At 42.0% G+C, this 17566-nt stretch overlaps 1 protein-coding gene across 1 annotated transcript in view; it reads right to left on the reverse strand.

Moving 5' to 3' along the window:
- atp8a1 (ATPase phospholipid transporting 8A1) overlaps window positions 1-17566 on the reverse strand; it is a 218356-nt gene that overhangs the window by 52114 nt on the left and 148676 nt on the right. Inside the window, exons 23-25 of the mRNA XM_056274219.1 lie at window positions 14334-14472; window positions 9861-9925; window positions 990-1162 (exon numbers count right to left, since the gene is read on the reverse strand). Coding sequence (XP_056130194.1) covers window positions 990-1162; window positions 9861-9925; window positions 14334-14472 — 377 coding nt within the window. The remainder of the gene's footprint in view (window positions 1-989; window positions 1163-9860; window positions 9926-14333; window positions 14473-17566) is intronic.

A 17566-nucleotide genomic window follows, 5' to 3' on the forward strand; every position in this document is an offset into this window, starting at 1 on the left:
TATATATATATAAAAAGCAGACATACAACACAGCTAATATACAATATAGTTTAACATGTTAAAGGTGTGTGTGAATAGTATCACTGTTGACATTGTTGGTTCTTAATAAGCCATTTCTTGACATTACACTTAAATGAATAATAGGATAGGGACTCTGATACTCTAAAGGAGAAGACAGCCTGACTAAATGCAGTTCTCCTGAGTGGGACTGTGCAGTCCCCTCAAGCTGCACCTCTAGTAGGTTAGTTAAAGAGGACATGGTTTTAAAAAAAAAGCTGTAGTGCACTATTCTTATTATGAAACTTATTATAGAGATTTAAATGGAACTGTTCAAAGGGTGCCTGATAGTAATGGACTTTATCATCCAAACATCTCCTTATCACTGCCCAGTTGTGACAGTTCCAATCCTTAAACAATCACATCTGTTTATTTTCTAAGCCTGAGCTTGATTCTTTTTTTAATGTTTGTGTTTTGCAGAGTACCTTAACATGAGAGTTCCTACTTGCCAATTTATGTAAATTAAGTGTCACTGTAACAAACACGTTCACTGTAGTGGACTTGATTTGTTACAGTGACGCTTGTCACTGCCCACAATTTCAACAGTTATCAGGTGGATGACTTCAAATTTTAACAGAAATAAACGAAAAAGAAACAGACAAATTACTAATAACGCCAAAGTTGTAAAAGGCATTTTTTTGTAGACATTAAGTACTTGTAAGTAGTCTTTAACATTTTTGCAGGTTTATCACATAATCGTATAATGAAAACTATCAAGGGAAGTCCCCAACCCTTTCCAATAATATCTTTTCTATTTATTTGTGAGGACAGTTTTAAATCTTCAGCAAGGATTTTAATCGAATTACATGTGGAAAATAAAACATCATTTTTATTCTATCTTTTTTGTAATTAACTGAGAAAGAAAATGAACAACGACCTTAAAACCGAGGTAGGAAGTGAACCACGATTTTAGAGCGCCGTTACAAACTTACCTGCAACATATGACAGCTTTACAGGACAAAGCCAGATCCAGGAAGTACTGTCGCGCTCCAAATGTGAGGGCATATTTCAGAGTCTTTCCATCGATGATGAGGGCAAAATCATTCTCCTTGTAAAGGGCATCTCCCAGCATTCCACAGTGATGGCTGAGAGTTTCCCTCGTCCCCTGTATAGAAAGAAAATCATATTTCAGCCAGAACATTACTTACTATAATTATTTCAAGACATTTTTTCAGTCCTATAGTGTTTATTATGATTACTAATTTGTGTTGTTCAAGTTACAATTGGGTAATTTACACTATTACGTCTGTATTACTGCATTACTATGCAGGTTTCTTAGTTTGGTTCCTTAAACTGTATTTTACAGCACTTTATTTTGTTACAACATCATTATTATAATGTTAAGGAACAACACATATTATCCTGACAAAGGTTACTACAGTCTTGCACAATAATTTATAATTCACATTATGATGCATAATACTCATACAGCAAAGCATAAAATAAAGACTTTAGTCATATTTGGGGAGATTCAGCTCAGTCTTTTGTGTGAACTCACAAGGTATTTATTTCAGCTTTCAATTGCTTTACTGCAGTAAGAGTACAATGTTCTCAACATATGGAAAAGCTTATCAGTGTTTGGTGAGAAAATGTAGATTTGCTTCAGATAACAGGACAATGTTTAACAAAGGAAAATAAGAAAATATTCCGAACCCCCAAAAAATACATTAAGAAAAATGCCAGGCTTCATTTAGAACAGTTTGATGGTTCATTTAACCAATTTCTGAAAATGTTGTGAGACATGAACAGCAAGGGGTGTTTATTTTTGTTTAGCAGTTTCACACAGTTTTTTTTTTTGTTCTCAGTTCTAAGTTGATACATTTGTTTTTATGAAGAATTTTCCAGAAATGACCTGTCCGGGCTGAATTCGATGCAAACGACGGTAGGGATATATGCATGAGCTGATGAAACCTGGATGATTTTAACCTAACAAGACAAGAGCAATGCTGCGTGAATCCTTGGCAAAACCTTTTTTATTAGCTATGTATTTCAGCTCTAGAAAATGTTTTTTTTTCCCACATGAAACTGGAATGGAAACTGTTATTTCAAGGATTAGGGTGCACAGAAAAACGGTGTGTTTTGCTGGAGCCTGCAGAAATGAAACCTTGGCAAGAATTTCCCTATCTATTAGTCTAAAAAAATGACAATTTCTCTTGAAAGAGTATACTCAGAGGTTTAAGTCCAACAGTATAATATTTTGCAAAATGATCAATTTACTGCCGCTATTATTTACCACTCGTGGACAACAATTTTTTTCTGAAGTGACAAGAATGAGGGATTTCAAAAATCTAAAGTGTACCGAATAAGTTACCAGACCATACCTGCTTCATTCAGCAGTTTATGTTCTTCAATATATTTTCAGAGATCTGGTATTTTTAGGTCCCTAAATCAATGGTGGTTGTTTTAGGACACATCTTTTCACTTTCAGAGCTAATCCCAAGAAACTGTACAGCATCTGCACTATGATTTGGCCATTTTTCATATATTCATTGGATCCAGATTGTGGTCACGAGGCAATATAAATTGAGTTTAAGTTTGGAGTCTGAATGGTTCTTCAGGGTTTGGTGAGATTTATGGCTATGTCGACACTTGATGATGAAAAGCTATAAATAAAGGGATGACAAAAAGGATTAAGCTTCCTGGTATGGGACAACTAGAACCATTTAAGAGAGAATAGACTCAAATGGATGAAGTGGTGAGATCATCATTTTATTCATCTTTCCATCATCTTCTCTCCAGATGGTAAGGGCATCAGGAAATGAAACCAACTATAGAACAACGCTCAGCAAGAAAAGAACAGGTACAGTATCAATGTATTCATAGAAGTGAGAGGACAGAGGCTGAGGTGCTGGGCCAGCACATCGACAAAAGTAAAATGTCTGACTTCCAAAGCACATGAAATATATATTCTTTTTGTAATAATCTGCATCAACCGTATGCTAGCATTGATGTCATTTTCTGAACATGTATTTGAGCCAACATTGCTAACAGGTAAAAAAAAGCAAATGTGCGTTTTGAGACTTTAATCACACACACACACACACACACACACACACACACACACACACACACACACACACACACACACACACACACACACACACACACACACACAATGGAATGAACTGTGTGTCAGCTCTGTGTGGAGTGGCCCCACTGCAAGGTATAAGAGGGCATCTTTTGTCATTTTGCCAACAGGTGTGTGTGGGGGGGCATGTTAAACTGGGTAGCAAGACCTTGTCTGAACACTGCATCATTTTTACCTGTAAGGTATCATCAGCACATGGGGTCACACTTAGCCTGCAAAGCAGATGTTCAGAACAGATGCGGCCATTATGAAAATTAAAAAATAAAAATTCTTGATTGACCTGGTGGCTATAAACAGGGCAAGGTAAGAAGGGGGCCAGTCAATTGTGGAGGTCAGATTGTACCAATGGGATCACGCAATCCCGGCTTGGCATAACAAAGGTTTGAAACCTAAGCTTAAAGGAAACATTTGGAGAGGGGGGCTTCATATTTCACAAAGTGAGAGAGAAAGAGCAAGCGGCATAGAGAGAGAAAATGAGAGATGACTATTAAAAGAGGGGAGAGACTGAAAAAGAGGAGGCAAGCACTGCAGCGGTGAAGACTTCTTCACACATCTCTGACCAGGGGCTGTAAAGCAGGGCAGCAAATGAGATGGCACACTGTGTGTGTGTGTGTAAGGAACAGTTTATGTGAGAGTTAGCACAGAGTACTGGGTGTAAGCTGGTGTACAATACATATGAGAAATTACTCAAAGTGTTTAGGGTACAATCTATTCATCACTTATTGTGATAAGCAAAGTTTACCATAACAGCCATTTCCTCAAGTAGAGTGCCCATTTCCCCCCTAATTTCAAGTGAGGAATTTTAGCACTAATGCTACATGTCTCCTCCTAAAGCCTCTTTGTTATGGCTATAATGACCAGTTTCGTGTCTGTGACTCACTAGTGTTTGGTTTGGGAGTGCATATGTGGCGTCCATTCAGAAATCCATAAGAGCTTGACATAAAGACCAAGAGCTCCATTGCTGATACAGCTTTTAAGCGATAGCCAACAGGATGTGACACTCATAATGGGGAATCTGGACATTAGTGTGGGCATTGTGGCGTCATCTGTCTTATACAGACATCGAGGCTCTCAGCAAAGATGGTTTGACCAGGTTAGTCTATGCACACAAGCGCAAACAAACATGCACACTCGTTTACATACATGTGCACATACACATATAATCCAACGAAATTTGCATCTGTTGAAACAGTTTATGCAGGATCCAAATATACACAAATGCACACACACACCCCTGCATTTTCTCTCTCACACACACATGTGCACGCACACACACACACACACACAGACACACACACAGACACACACACACACACACACACACACACACACACACACACACACACACACACACACACACACACACACACACACACACACGTCCTTGTAAACGTTCTGATCGATTTAGACCTATTTTTATTTCAGCTTTTATAGATCGGGCAATTTAGACACTGATGGGTGGAGGAACAAAAAACAATGAGTAATCTTCTCCTCACTTCTCCACACCATGGGCCTTACGTGGTAGTGCAAATGCTGACAGTGATATTTTTACATTCTGGTGAATCATAATGTGACTGCACCTGTAGTGTGTGGGCTCTGTGATATAAATAACACACAATATATAATAAATATAACCAAGTCTTCCCTCAGCAATGTCACATCTCCAGGTGATAAAACTTACTACCTGGCTGATGAAGCTACAGCAAATGGCCCAATCCTATGTTTGAGAACCAAATACCACTGTGGGAATTTGAGTGGTTGGAAGATTTAGTACTGGGGACGACTAAGACCGCTTTCAAGCCATGTAAAACTTTGTCAAGCCATTTCTAAACACAGCAGAGTAGGAGGACATGCTCCAATTACTCTCTTTTCGCAAGATGACAGCACTCCCAAATCGCAGCGTCGCTGCCTGCTCCTCTGTTCAGTGAGCCATCCCTGGTCTCAGTGGAGGAGAGTTTCTTCGTTTGCATTTTAACAAACAGCCTTATGTAAGCATCTGCACAACCACAGGAGAATGGTAGCTGACATTTCAAAGGCCAGGTCGGCATGCTTCATGAATGCCCTGATTCCGAATTTTTACCTTCACTCAATTTATCACACTTAACGACCCGTTGACAGAGTGAAGGCCGTCCGTCATCGCCATAATACTCCCCCCACCCTCCTACCTCCTCCCATATGACATGCTCAAACCCAAGGCTTTGAGCTCCTTTTCTGCCTAGTTTCCTCCCTTAGGAAATAGTCTAAGGTCACCCCTTTCAATACCAGCAAAAACAGGCAAGGCTACCCTGCAACAGATTCCTCTGCTGGGCAGTTGGGGTGCAGACCATCGTGTGTGTGTGTGTGTGTGTGTGTGTGTGTGTGTGTGTGTGTGTGTGTGTGTGTGTGTGTGTGTGTGTGTGGGGTGCGTGTGTGCATGTGCATGTGTGTGTAAGCTTTTCCACTGCCCATTACTTACTGTCAGAAGGCAGTTTTTGTTTTTTGTAGAGGTGTCCTGCTAAACCAGCCACTGAGGATGCACAAGCCAGTGCATTCTTAGTACCGGTCCCAAGCCCGGATAAATGGGGAGGGTTGCATCAGGAAGGGCATCCAGCGTAAAATCTTTGTCATATCAAATATGCGGATCATAAATAAGATTTCCATACCGGATCGGTCAAGGCCCGTGTTACCAACAACCACCACCGGTACTGTTAGACAGCAGGGTGCCGGTGGAAACTATGCTACTGTTGCGTGAAGGAGAAGGAGAGGGAGAAGGCATGTCCTGAGGCAATGGGACACGAGGAAGGGTAGGAGTGTGGAGGTGAGAGTCGGAACTTTGAATATTGGCACTATGAAGTGTAAAGGGTAAAAGGAGAGAACTGGCTGATATGATGAAGAGAAGAAAGGTAGGTATACTGTGTGTGGAAGGTGGAAGGGGAGTAGGGCCAGGAGCATTGGAGGTGGGTTCAAACTCTTCTACCATGGTGCGAATGGGAGGAGAAATGGGGTAGGGGTAATTCTGAAGTAAGAGTATGTCAAGAGTGTGCTGGAGGTGAAGAAAGTGTTAGACAGAGTGACGAGTATGAAGCTGGAAATCAAAGGTGTATTGATGAATGTTCAGCGAATATGCCCCGCAAGTTGGGTGTGAGATGGAAGAGAAAGAAGAATTCTGGAGTGAGTTGGATGATGTGGTGGAGAGTGTACCGGGGAGAGAGTGGTGATTGGAGCGGACTTCAATGGGCATGTTGGTGAAGGGAACAAAGGTGTTGAGCAGGTGATGGGTAAGTATGGTGTCAAGGAGAGAAATGTGGAAGGACAGATTGTGGTGGGTTTTGTGAAAAGGATGGAAATGGCTGTGGTGAATACATATTTCAAAAAGAGGGAGGAACACAGGGTGTTGTACAAGAGTGGAGGAAAGTGCACACAAGTGGACTATATCTTGTGTAGAAGGCGCAATCTGACAAGGATTGGGGACTGCAAGGTGGCGACAGGGCAGAATGCAGCTAGGCAGCATCAGATGGTGGTCTGTAGGATGACTTTGGAGACCAAGAACAGGAAGCGAGTGAAGGCAGAGCCAAAGATCAAATGGTGGAAATTGAAGAAGGAAGACTGTTGTGTGGAGTTTAGGGAGGAGTTAAGACAGGCACTGGGTGGTAGTGAAGAGTTGCCAGATGGCTGGGGAAGCACTGCAGAAATAGTGAGGGAGACAGCTAGGGAGGTACTTGGTATGTCATCAGGACAGAGGAAGAAACACAAGGAGACTTGGTGGTGGAATGAGGAAGTACAGCAAAGTATAGAGAGGAAGAGGTTAGCAAAGACGAAGTGGGATAGTCAGAGAAATGAAGAAAGTAGACAGGAGTACAAGGAGATACAGCATAAAGCAAAGACAGAGGTGGCAAAGGCAAAGGAAAAGGCGTATGGTGAGATGTATGAGAGGTTAGACACTAAGGAAGGAGAAAAGGACAGATTGGCTAAACAGAGGGACCGAGCTGGGAAGGATGTGCAGCAGGTTAGGGCGATCAAGAAGAGAGTTGGAAATGTGCTGACAAGCGAGGAGAGTGTGCTGAGAAGGTGGAAGGAGTACTCCGAGGGGCTGATGAATGAAGAAAATGAGAGAGAGAGAAGGTTGGATGAAGTGGGGATAGTGAATCAGGAAGTTCAGTGGATTAGCAAGGATAAAGTGAGGGCAGCTATGAAGAGGATGAAGAGTGGAAAGGCAGTTGGTCCAGGTGACATACCTGTGGAGGCATGGAGATGTTTAGGAGAGATGGCAGTTGAGTTTTTAACTAGATTGTTTAACATAATTTTGAAAAGTGAGAGGATGCCTGAGGAGTGGAGAAGAAGCATACTGGTACCGATTTTCAAGAACAGGGGTGATGTGCAGAACTGTAGCAACTACAGAGGTATAAAGTTGATCAGCCACAGCATGAAGATAAGGGAAAGAGTAATAGAAGCTAGGTTAAGAGAGGTGACAATTAGCAAGCAGCAGTATGGTTTCATGCCACAAAAGAGCACCACAGATGTGATGTTTGCTTTGAAAATGTTGAGTGAGAGTGTAAGAGAAGGCCAGAAAGAGCTACATTGTGTCTTTGTGGATTTAGAGAAAGCATATGACAGAGTTCCGAGAGAGGAGGTGTGGTATTGTATGAGGAAGTCGGGAGTTGCAGAGAAGTATGCAGGAGTGGTGCAGGATATGTATGAGGGAAGTGTGACAATGGTGAGGTGTGCGGTTAGAATGACAAATGGGTTCAAGGTGGAGGTGGGATTATATCAAGGATCAGCTCTGAGCCCTTTCTTGTTTGCAACGGTGATGGACAGGTTGACGGACGAGATCAGGCAGGAGTCTTCGTGGACTATGATATATGCAGATGACATTGTGATCTGTAGCGAGAGTAGGGTGCAGGTTGAGGAGAGCCTGGAGAGGTGGAGGTATGCACTGGGGAGAAGAGGAACGAAAGCCAGTAGGAGCAAGACAGAATACTTATGCATGAATGAGAGGGAGGACAGTGGAATGATGAGGATGCAAGGAGTAGAGGTGATAAAGGCGTATGAGTTTAAATACTTGGGGTCAGCTTTCCAAGGTAACGGGGAGTGCAGAAGAGAGGTGAAGAAGAGGGTGCAGGCAGAGTGGAGTGGGTGGAAAAGAGTGTCAGGAGTGATAGGCAACAGAAGGGTACCAGTAAGAGTTAAAGGGAAGGTTTACAAGACGGTTGTGAGACCAACTATGTTATATGGTTTGGAGACAGTGGCACTGACGAAAAGACAGGAGGGGGAGCTGGAGGTGGCAGCGTTGAAGATGCTAAGATTTTCATTGGGAGTGACGAAGAAGGGCAGGATTAGGAATGATTATATTAGAGGGACCACTCAGGTGGGATTGTTTGGAGACAAAGCAAGACAGGCAAGATTGAGATGGCTTGGACATGTGTGGAGGAGAGATGCTGGGTATACTGGGAGAAGGATGCTGAATAGGGAGCTGCCAGGGAAGAGGAAAAGAGGAAGGCCAAAGAGGAGGTTTATGGATGTGGTGAGGGAGGACATGCAGGTGGCTGGTGTAACAGAGGAAGACGCAGAGGACAGGAAGAAATGGAAACGGATGATCCGCTGTGGTGATCCCTAATGAGAGCAGCCGAAAGTAGTAGTAGTAGTAGAGGTGTCCTGCTGCTTATCCTAATCTAGATCTGCATCAAATACTATTACAAACTTAATGTTCCTTGTTTCAGTTTGCTGTCTGTACTAGGGCCGATGAGGTATGTCATACGGGATGATGAATATCTGTGACACTGGAACGCATATTAATGCAATTGCTGTGTATGCTTCTGGTTTCTGATTCAGAATTTACTTGACATGGTGTCACAGAGTACTCAAATGACTTCAACCGAAACATTCAGGGATTATTTTGTGTTGGCTTTGATATGAATTTATCCGCCCAGGACATTTAGACATATGTGCAATTCGTCCTCCGTATTTAACTCATCCTAACTATAAAGAGCAGTGGGCAGCCATTTCTCTCATGCCTGGGAACCAGCTCCAAATTTAGAGTCAGTGCCTTGGTCAACAGCAACGACAGGAATATGCCCCGAACATGCATGCATCCTAATTGCAGGTGCAGCCAGCAACCAGAATGATGGGTTGTCACATGAGAAACACAAGTTACAGGGATAGAATGCAGAATAGGTAAAGTGAGAGGAAGAAATCTCCCAAGGCAGTTCCTCTGACAACAACTTGACATATGACATTCTACTATGACACACAGCCTGAAAGTCCAGTGACCACCACCAGCCATGGTCACTTATCCAACATTTTGTAACACATGGGTACCCAGTATTCACTGGGTAAAGCAATAGCAACAAACAGTGCAAACGTTGAGCCTGGTCATGTAAAGTGGATTGAATGATCAAAGGGTCAATGTAGTTCTGCTGGAAGAGAGTCCCATCTGGTCCTCATGTTTGAAGGATGTGGATTATGCTTATTATAACAATGGAAAAGGAAAGTTGAGGTGTAGATTGAATTAAGAAATAGACCCAAGAAAAACTTTAAAAACATGGTCTACAATTGATTAAAAGTGATGTGAGAGACTGAAACCACCTACTACATGAAGTCTATGACCTTTCAGTCACCTCAATGTATGTAGAAAATGAAATCCTAGAACACTGGCAAGCTGTTTTTTAGTTTATTGGTTAGTTACTGTGAACTGTTATTCTATAGTCTGAAACAGATATTTAAACTGTTCTATACTCACATCGAGAGTGTCTTCATTAATCACCAACATGCCCATGTTCTTGGTCAGGAGTTTGCAAGAATGACCTACATTAAATGGAGGGAGAAACAAAGATGTTTTACATTTATCAGCAAGATAAGATAAAACATGGTAAAGACAGACATACAAAATGAGGCATTACAGTATCAAATCTTCCCTTCACATTTATTATAACTATCAATCTGATATGTGATGGAAATAGAATTGTTATTTAAAAAGGGTTATAAGATGCTCCTCTCTCTCTTGTTAGGATTGTTAGTTTATGTGAGAACAATAAGACAAAACAATAAAAACTATATGACAAAAAGCACACACAAGTAATTTTATTATAACATACAAACTATGATCATTGTGCTAATTAAACCTTACAGCACAGAGCCACCATCTTGAGCCATGGCTAATGACTTGGTTTTACAAGGGTTTGCCAGTTTCCTGTTTTAACTGGGCAGTTACACCTCTGTTTTTCTCACATGGCTCCCTTGGGAGCGTCCAACCTGGGCTGAGACAGACACTCAGTGTCACCAGTGGGGTGACAAATAGAGATTCCCATGGGGCAAACAGAAATGTATCAGGAACCAAGGCTTCATCCTTAACCTAATCCCATTCCACTATGAAAAAAGGCTACCATCTGTGGAAAAACCATATCAAAACTTGTGGGCTTCATCAGTTCACTTGGTTTTTTGTTTGTTTGTTTTGTTTTGTTTTGTTTTTTTGGAGCGTTCACTTTCTCTAATAGGGTTTACCATAAAAACCCAGATCTGCGAATGCATGAGTTGCAGTTGATGTGAGTGAAATTGAGATTGTGGGTGAAACTGAGACACACACATACACACAGATACGCGCTACACTGAGAGGGGGGGTCTTGTATGAGGAAATGAGTGGGTTTTACCCCCAGATCCTGCCTCAACACCAAACAGGGTTGGGGTCTGGCAGATTGTTTTCTTTAGTGCTGACGTGCAAGCTTCCAAAAAATTTGCCAATGTGTGGAAAATGTTTCCTTGCTTCAGCACTGTCTCTGCCTCCTCCCCCCTTGTCAATAGCAGCCACGGCCCCACCGCTTAATGTGTTTACCTTAAGCTCATTTCACACCAGCCAAACTGTTTTTTCTTTTTTAAATTTCACCAGAAAGTTAAATTCCCGGCCTTTCTAAAACTCAGGCAAAGCTAAACACTGCTCCCAGAGGAGTTAGGGAATGTGAAACAGCGACACTTGTGTCACTGAGTAACCTCAAAAAGGTTTCCAGATGAACAGGAACTAAAGCTTCAGATTGTGGGCACAGCGGGCTCTCGAAATGGCTGCTGTGCCCATTTCATGGTAGTTAGGATGGAGGAAGAAGAAGGAACTCAGATTAATGACAGAGCATGGTGAGGTAGGTGGGGAGTTAGGTATTAATGGAGTCTCGTGCTTTTCCTTGGCAGCTCAGAGGTTGCACTTGCCCTTTCATGTCTCTCTGCACCCTCCAGCCAAGATTAACAAAGTGCTGTTTATACCCCTGTCTTCTCATCCATGATAACTTCAGCATTACAAGGTGAGTTTACTAGCTAATAAGATGACCAGCAAGCAGTATGTTTTAATGGGACTCTGGCTGTGGCCTGCTCTAAGCATCATAACACTTCAACCACAGGCAGCTAGAGGCACTAAAAGCTTAACTCATTTATAAGATTTCTCTTTCCTCCAGCACCCAGGTATGGCAGTTCTATGTCACAACAGGTAAGTTAGGGTTTGGGGGGGATAGGTCAGGACTGAAACAGACTCTTTACAGCCCCTGGTAAGGTAGAAGTTAAGCCAAACTGACTCCACCATGTTCTACTTACTAGGGAATTTTGAAACAGGGGAACACAGCTCAATTTTCAATGCTTAATATGCAACATGGTTCACAAAGACTTCAGTTCAAATGTTCTGGGGCACCAGAAGATGTTTAAAAAAGTGAACTCGATGGACTAAGACACCAGTCCAGAGTGGCTAAAGGTGAGCCATCAACCCTTGCAATGGGCATCGTCTTTCAGCGAGGAAAACAGTAAAAATAAAGTCAATATTGAGAGGGGCTTTTACAGAGCGACTCAGTCAGGCGGTGGACCTGTAAAAATACTTCCTGCGAGCGTGTGCTTCTGACATCTGGGCATGGTGGGCACAAAGGGCTGATTCAGCCAGCCCACAGTGGTAGGTAGCCACAAACGGAGGCCCTTTTAATATCTATTTTTCCGGACACTGTTTTAATGAGTTAGCCATTTTCAGGGTCAACTCGTTTATAGAAATTTTCACAACTTCATCCACATCTGAGGGCTATTAATGGCAAGGTCCTTTAAGGAAGAAGAAGAAGAAGGTGGAATACTCTGCTCATCCAAAGTGAGCCCCCCAGCTTTCTGATAATGCACAGCACCAGGAAAGGAACTTCTAGGGCTTTCAGATATGTAAGAGGGGCCTGTTTGCTTACACACATATGTGTTTTTATTTCATGTCAATGCAGTGGGCACATACACTCACCGGCCACTTTATTAGGCACACCTGTCCAACTGCTCGTTAACGCAAATTTCTAATCAGCCAATCACATGGCAGCAACTCAATGCATTTAGGCATGTAGACATGGTCAAGACTATCTGCTGCAGTTCAAACCGAGCATCAGAATGGGGGAGAAAGGTGACTTAAGTGACTTTGAACGTGGCATGGTTGTTGGTGCCAGACGGGCTGGTCTGAGTATTTCAGAAACTGCTGATCTACTGGGATTTTCACGCACAATCATCTCTAGGGTTTACAGAGAATGGTCCGAAAAAGAGAAAATATCCAGTGAGCGGCAGTTCTGTGGGCGAAAATGCCTTGTTGATGCCAGAGGTCAGAGGAGAATGGCCAGACTGGTTCGAGCTGATAGAAAGGCAACAGTAACTCAAATAACCACTCATTACAACCGAGGTATGCAGAAGAGCATCTCTGAACGCACAACACGTCGAACCTTGAGGCAGATGGGCTACAGCAGCAGAAGACCATACCGGGTGCCACTCCTGTCAGCTAAGAACAGGAAACTGAGGCTACAATTCACACAGGCTCACCAAAATTGGAAAATTGAAGATTGGAAAAACGTTGCCTGGTCTGATGAGTCTCGATTTCTGCTGCTACATTCGGATGGTAGGGTCAGAATTTGGCGTCAACAACATGAAAGCATGGATCCATCCTGCCTTGTATCAACGTTTCAGGCTGGTGGTGGTGGTGTAATGGTGTGGGGGATATTTTCTTGGCACACTTTAGGCCCCTTAGTACCAACTAAGCATCGTGTCAACGCCGCAGCCTACCTGAGTATTGTTGCTGACCATGTCCATCCCTTTATGACCACAGTGTTCCCATCTTCTGATGGCTACTTCCAGCAGAACAACACGCCATGTCATAAAGCTCGAATCATCTCAGACTGGTTTCTTGAACATGACAATGAGTTCACTGTACTCAAATGGCCTCCACAGTCACCAGATCTCAATCCAATAGTGCACCTTTGGGATGTGGTGGACCGGGAGTTTCGCATCATGGATGTGCAGCCGACAAATCTGCAGCAACTGCGTGATGCTATCATATCAATATGGACCAAACTCTCTGAGGAATGTTTCCAGTACCTTGTTGAATCTATGCCACGAAGGATTAAGGCAGTTCTGAAGGCAAAAGGGGATCCAACCCGGTACTAGCAAGGTGTACCTAATAAAGTGGCCAGTGAGTGTACATCGCGTTCATTCTTGAACAGATGTTTCGTATGACAGGTCTGATAGAGAAACACAGTAGTTTATCTTGCTGGGTGAGGAATGACCACAAGGGTGACTGGAGATGCTGTTAGAGGCTGGCAAGGACTCCTCTTCACCACAGACCTGCTTTATCTGTGACTTTCCATTTGGTTTTGGAGCATTGGTTTTGATGAAACTAGATCAGGATGGAGGGATTTTAATGGGCCTCCTGGATTGTAAATGAATGCTGATAATGTTGATTTCAGTACTTTTTTTTAAGTGAGGAGGATCCATCATTTGCTCTCAGATGGGCCTCTATGAAGACCTCTCAGCATCAGCACCTGTCTGTGTCTAAACCCCTAACCAAACAAAATTGGGATCATCTGATTAGTATAGTATTCGACAGCTGGCAGCACTCAGCTTAGACCCTTGTCTTTAATCTTGTTAGGTGTGAGACTTATCAGCAACAGGGGTTATAGTGATAAAGGAGAGCTCTCCTCAAACCAAAGAGCCAAATCCAAGCACCAGTGGTGCATGTGTCCACCCTGCTAAAGTTTCCTTAAACAAGACTTTGAAAACACGCTAACTGACCCTGTACTCCCCGAGACAATAAATAAAGTGTCACACTATCACTAATAGAAACCTTTATGATTAAACAATTTGACATTTAACAACACAACATAATACAAACTGGACAAGGGTGCATCACCCAATCAGGTCAACAGATCACTACCACCTGACGCTCCTCAAATCTCACCAATATTGATGGCAGTTTCCTGCTTGTCTCCTGTCAGGATCCAGATCTTAATGTCAGCCTTCATTAGAGTCTCAATGGTCTCAGGCACTCTATCCTGGAGCTTGTCCTCTATCGCTGTGGCACCCAGGAGTTGCAGGTTCTATCCCAGGAAAGGAGAGGAAGTAATTAAATTTTTGTTTTTCAACAGATAGAGCCACCAAGGGCTCTTGGGGCACTGGAGGTCAAGAGAGAGAGAGAGAACATTATGACTAAATAGGACAAGGGAGACTAGAACAATAGTAGACAATGACTCTATGTGTGTGCGTGTGTCACTCTGGTTAAGAATATCATCAAGACCCTTGTCATAAGAACCTCACACACTAACACCTCCCTACCTACGAACACACACACACACACACACACACACACACACACACACACACACACACACACACACACACACACACACACACACACACACAGTAGGTGTGTGTTTTTTTCTCAAGATACCTCGTGGGTATCTGAGACAAGTCATGGGCGTGTAAGGCCCAGTAGCGGCCCAAAGTTTTGACAGGACCCAAGAGAGAAAGGGCAAGGGGAAGGAGCTGCACAAGAGGCCAGGCAAACAGTGGTCAAACCTCCCTAAAGAGCTGTGACCTGAGCCCAGCTGCTTGTATATCTGTAACAATGTATTTGTCTGGTCATTCAGAACCACATGACAGGGGAAAATATGCATTAGCATGTTTCCTCTTAAGACTGCAATAAAATTGTGGATTAAGACGTCAACAGACAGAAATTCACTCCAAGATCATGTGATCAGTTAAAGATTTATAGTGTGACAGCTAGGCAGGTTGGGTGATACACAGAGAGATTAGATAAAGAGATTAAATGTCATGGTCTAAATTACATAAATAGATAAAAATGTCATGGTTTAAAGAGCTATACTCATTTGCCTTTCCACATAAACTGTTCTACCTCTGTGGTGATGTAACTTTTCCGGTTAAAAGGTGCTTTTGTTGAGTTGCGGTTAAAAAACCACAAGGATCTGGATTTCCGCCCTCTAACCAGTGTGAGAAAACAACACTGACAATCAGCCAAATGCTGTAAGATTTTGTCTGTAGCTGGCAAATGTGCATAATCTGCTGGCCACTTTGGCAGCTACTTAACCATGGTTTGGGGGTCCTTTGTTAGAAGTCAAGTTTGGCTTATAAAACTGTGATAGTGGCTGGTGAGTCACTGAATTCGTCAGCCACAGCAAATTAAGAAATAAATTTGCCAAAGTTGATAGAGCAGTAGGAATTACTTAAATGTCAAATGGTCAACTTAAAAGGTACTTAACTAAATGAAGACCCAACCATGTTACTTTATAGTGAATAAAAGAGGGTCAAGGAAAAAAAACAAAAAAACAAAACACATGCCCCACAGCCACAGTAGCTATTGCATCTTGAAATGTATCTGCAACAAAGTCAAGGATGTCTTTCAGCATAAATGGCTTAAAAGGTAGACAAATTTACAACCATATATGAAGTTGACCTATGGTGGTGTCAGTGATTTTCAAGGGTGGGTTATTCTAAATTCAATTGTAAGTCTACTGAGCATACATGAATGCCATTTAAGAGTAAGAGTAATGAAAGGCACAAAGGACTGACATTTTAAGTTGACATAGAAACAATACAAAACATCGGCGTTGCCAAGTCATTTTGCCGGGGCTTAAGCCCAAAACGTTTTGAGTGTAGCCCCGAATGATTTTAAATTTAAGCCTCTGTGAAGCCCAACAAAAAATGTAACGTGTGTGAATGCCTGATAGTCTTCGCAACATAACAGCCTGTCAAAATAAATGCAGGTCTCTAAGCTAACTTTGTGTGTGTGTGTGTCTGTGAGTGAGCGTGAGTGAAAGAAAATTTAACATTCCAATAAACTAATGTCAACATAAATACATTTAACTTTTTTTCCTCGTTTGGTACTGTAGCATGTCAATAAATGTTTAACGATAGCGACAGCAGTTGTGAAGTATTCTGCTTCTACTCAATACTAATACTAATTAATAACAACTACTAATATTTTTAACATCACAATTCATAATCAATCTGGAGAGTAAACAACAGTTTTTGAAGTACACATTTCATTTTTTCAATGATTAAGACGTGTACTTTGAATGTAAATAAGGTGCCAAAGAACATAAAAAAGCATGAAAATAGAGCTTGTTTATCAAAAGAAAATGTCTGGGCTGAGCCCCAAATGTCCTCAAATCCTGGAAACACCTGATACAAAACACAATTTTCATAAAAAATTAATTGCTTTTGTCAATTGTTCATTAGATTAATCAGGGAATATCCCTTAATTGTATATAGCTCCTGTATACTGAGTGACTATCGATAGAAGTGCATTATTGTATTAAGTCCTTAACTCATTCTGGATATATTAACAGATTTAAAGCTGTTACCCCACCTACAGGTCCAATGAAGTAGCACAGTTACACCGCAATTTTTACACTGGGAGGGGAGTAAAGTGAATCTTGGAATTTGAGGAACCCTAAGGGTGCTTTTTTTTTTTAGGATGAATTATCTTTTTAAAATTTAGAACACTATAACTCAGTAGTACTTAGACCTAAATTTATCATGATCTGCAATGACCAAGAGCCCATGGACAAGATGAACTGTGGGTTTATAATAGAGATTTTACTCAGCCTTAAAAAGTCTTTATTACAATTATCATTGAAACTACATCCCACTAAGTGCCATGGTACTAATCTTGTTGATTTGACAAGCCTTGGACAAAAATATACATGTAACATTTATCCCAAGGGGTACCATAAATCCATACATTTTGTCCTCCAGGGGAGAACTGAGCCCCAAATCCTGGCGGTGTTTGGTGCCATATTCAACCCTTGGGAGCTATGCACCACATTACATTCTTCTGTGCAAAAGCTTTTATGTTTACTTGATGATTGATTGTATCCATTTGTTTTGGGCAGCCCTGCGGGTACATGAAGAAAATGCCAGGCAGTTGATTAACGAGTGTGGCTGCCTCTGTTTGACTAGCGCTTCCACATTGAATTTCCTCACAGGGAGCTCATTATATTTCCTGGTACTAACTTAGATGACATACATTAAGACATGTGTGTATGCACACTCACACCAATATGCACACAGACATGCACACAAACACACAATTGTAAACATTTTTTACAAATTTCTGTATGTGTTTATGTGGCAGCCCCCATTAATCACACAGATGGTCCTAGCTTCAGCTTG

Source organism: Lampris incognitus, chromosome 1 (assembly GCF_029633865.1).
Source record: "Lampris incognitus isolate fLamInc1 chromosome 1, fLamInc1.hap2, whole genome shotgun sequence".
Classification (NCBI taxonomy): Eukaryota; Metazoa; Chordata; class Actinopteri; order Lampriformes; family Lampridae; genus Lampris; species Lampris incognitus.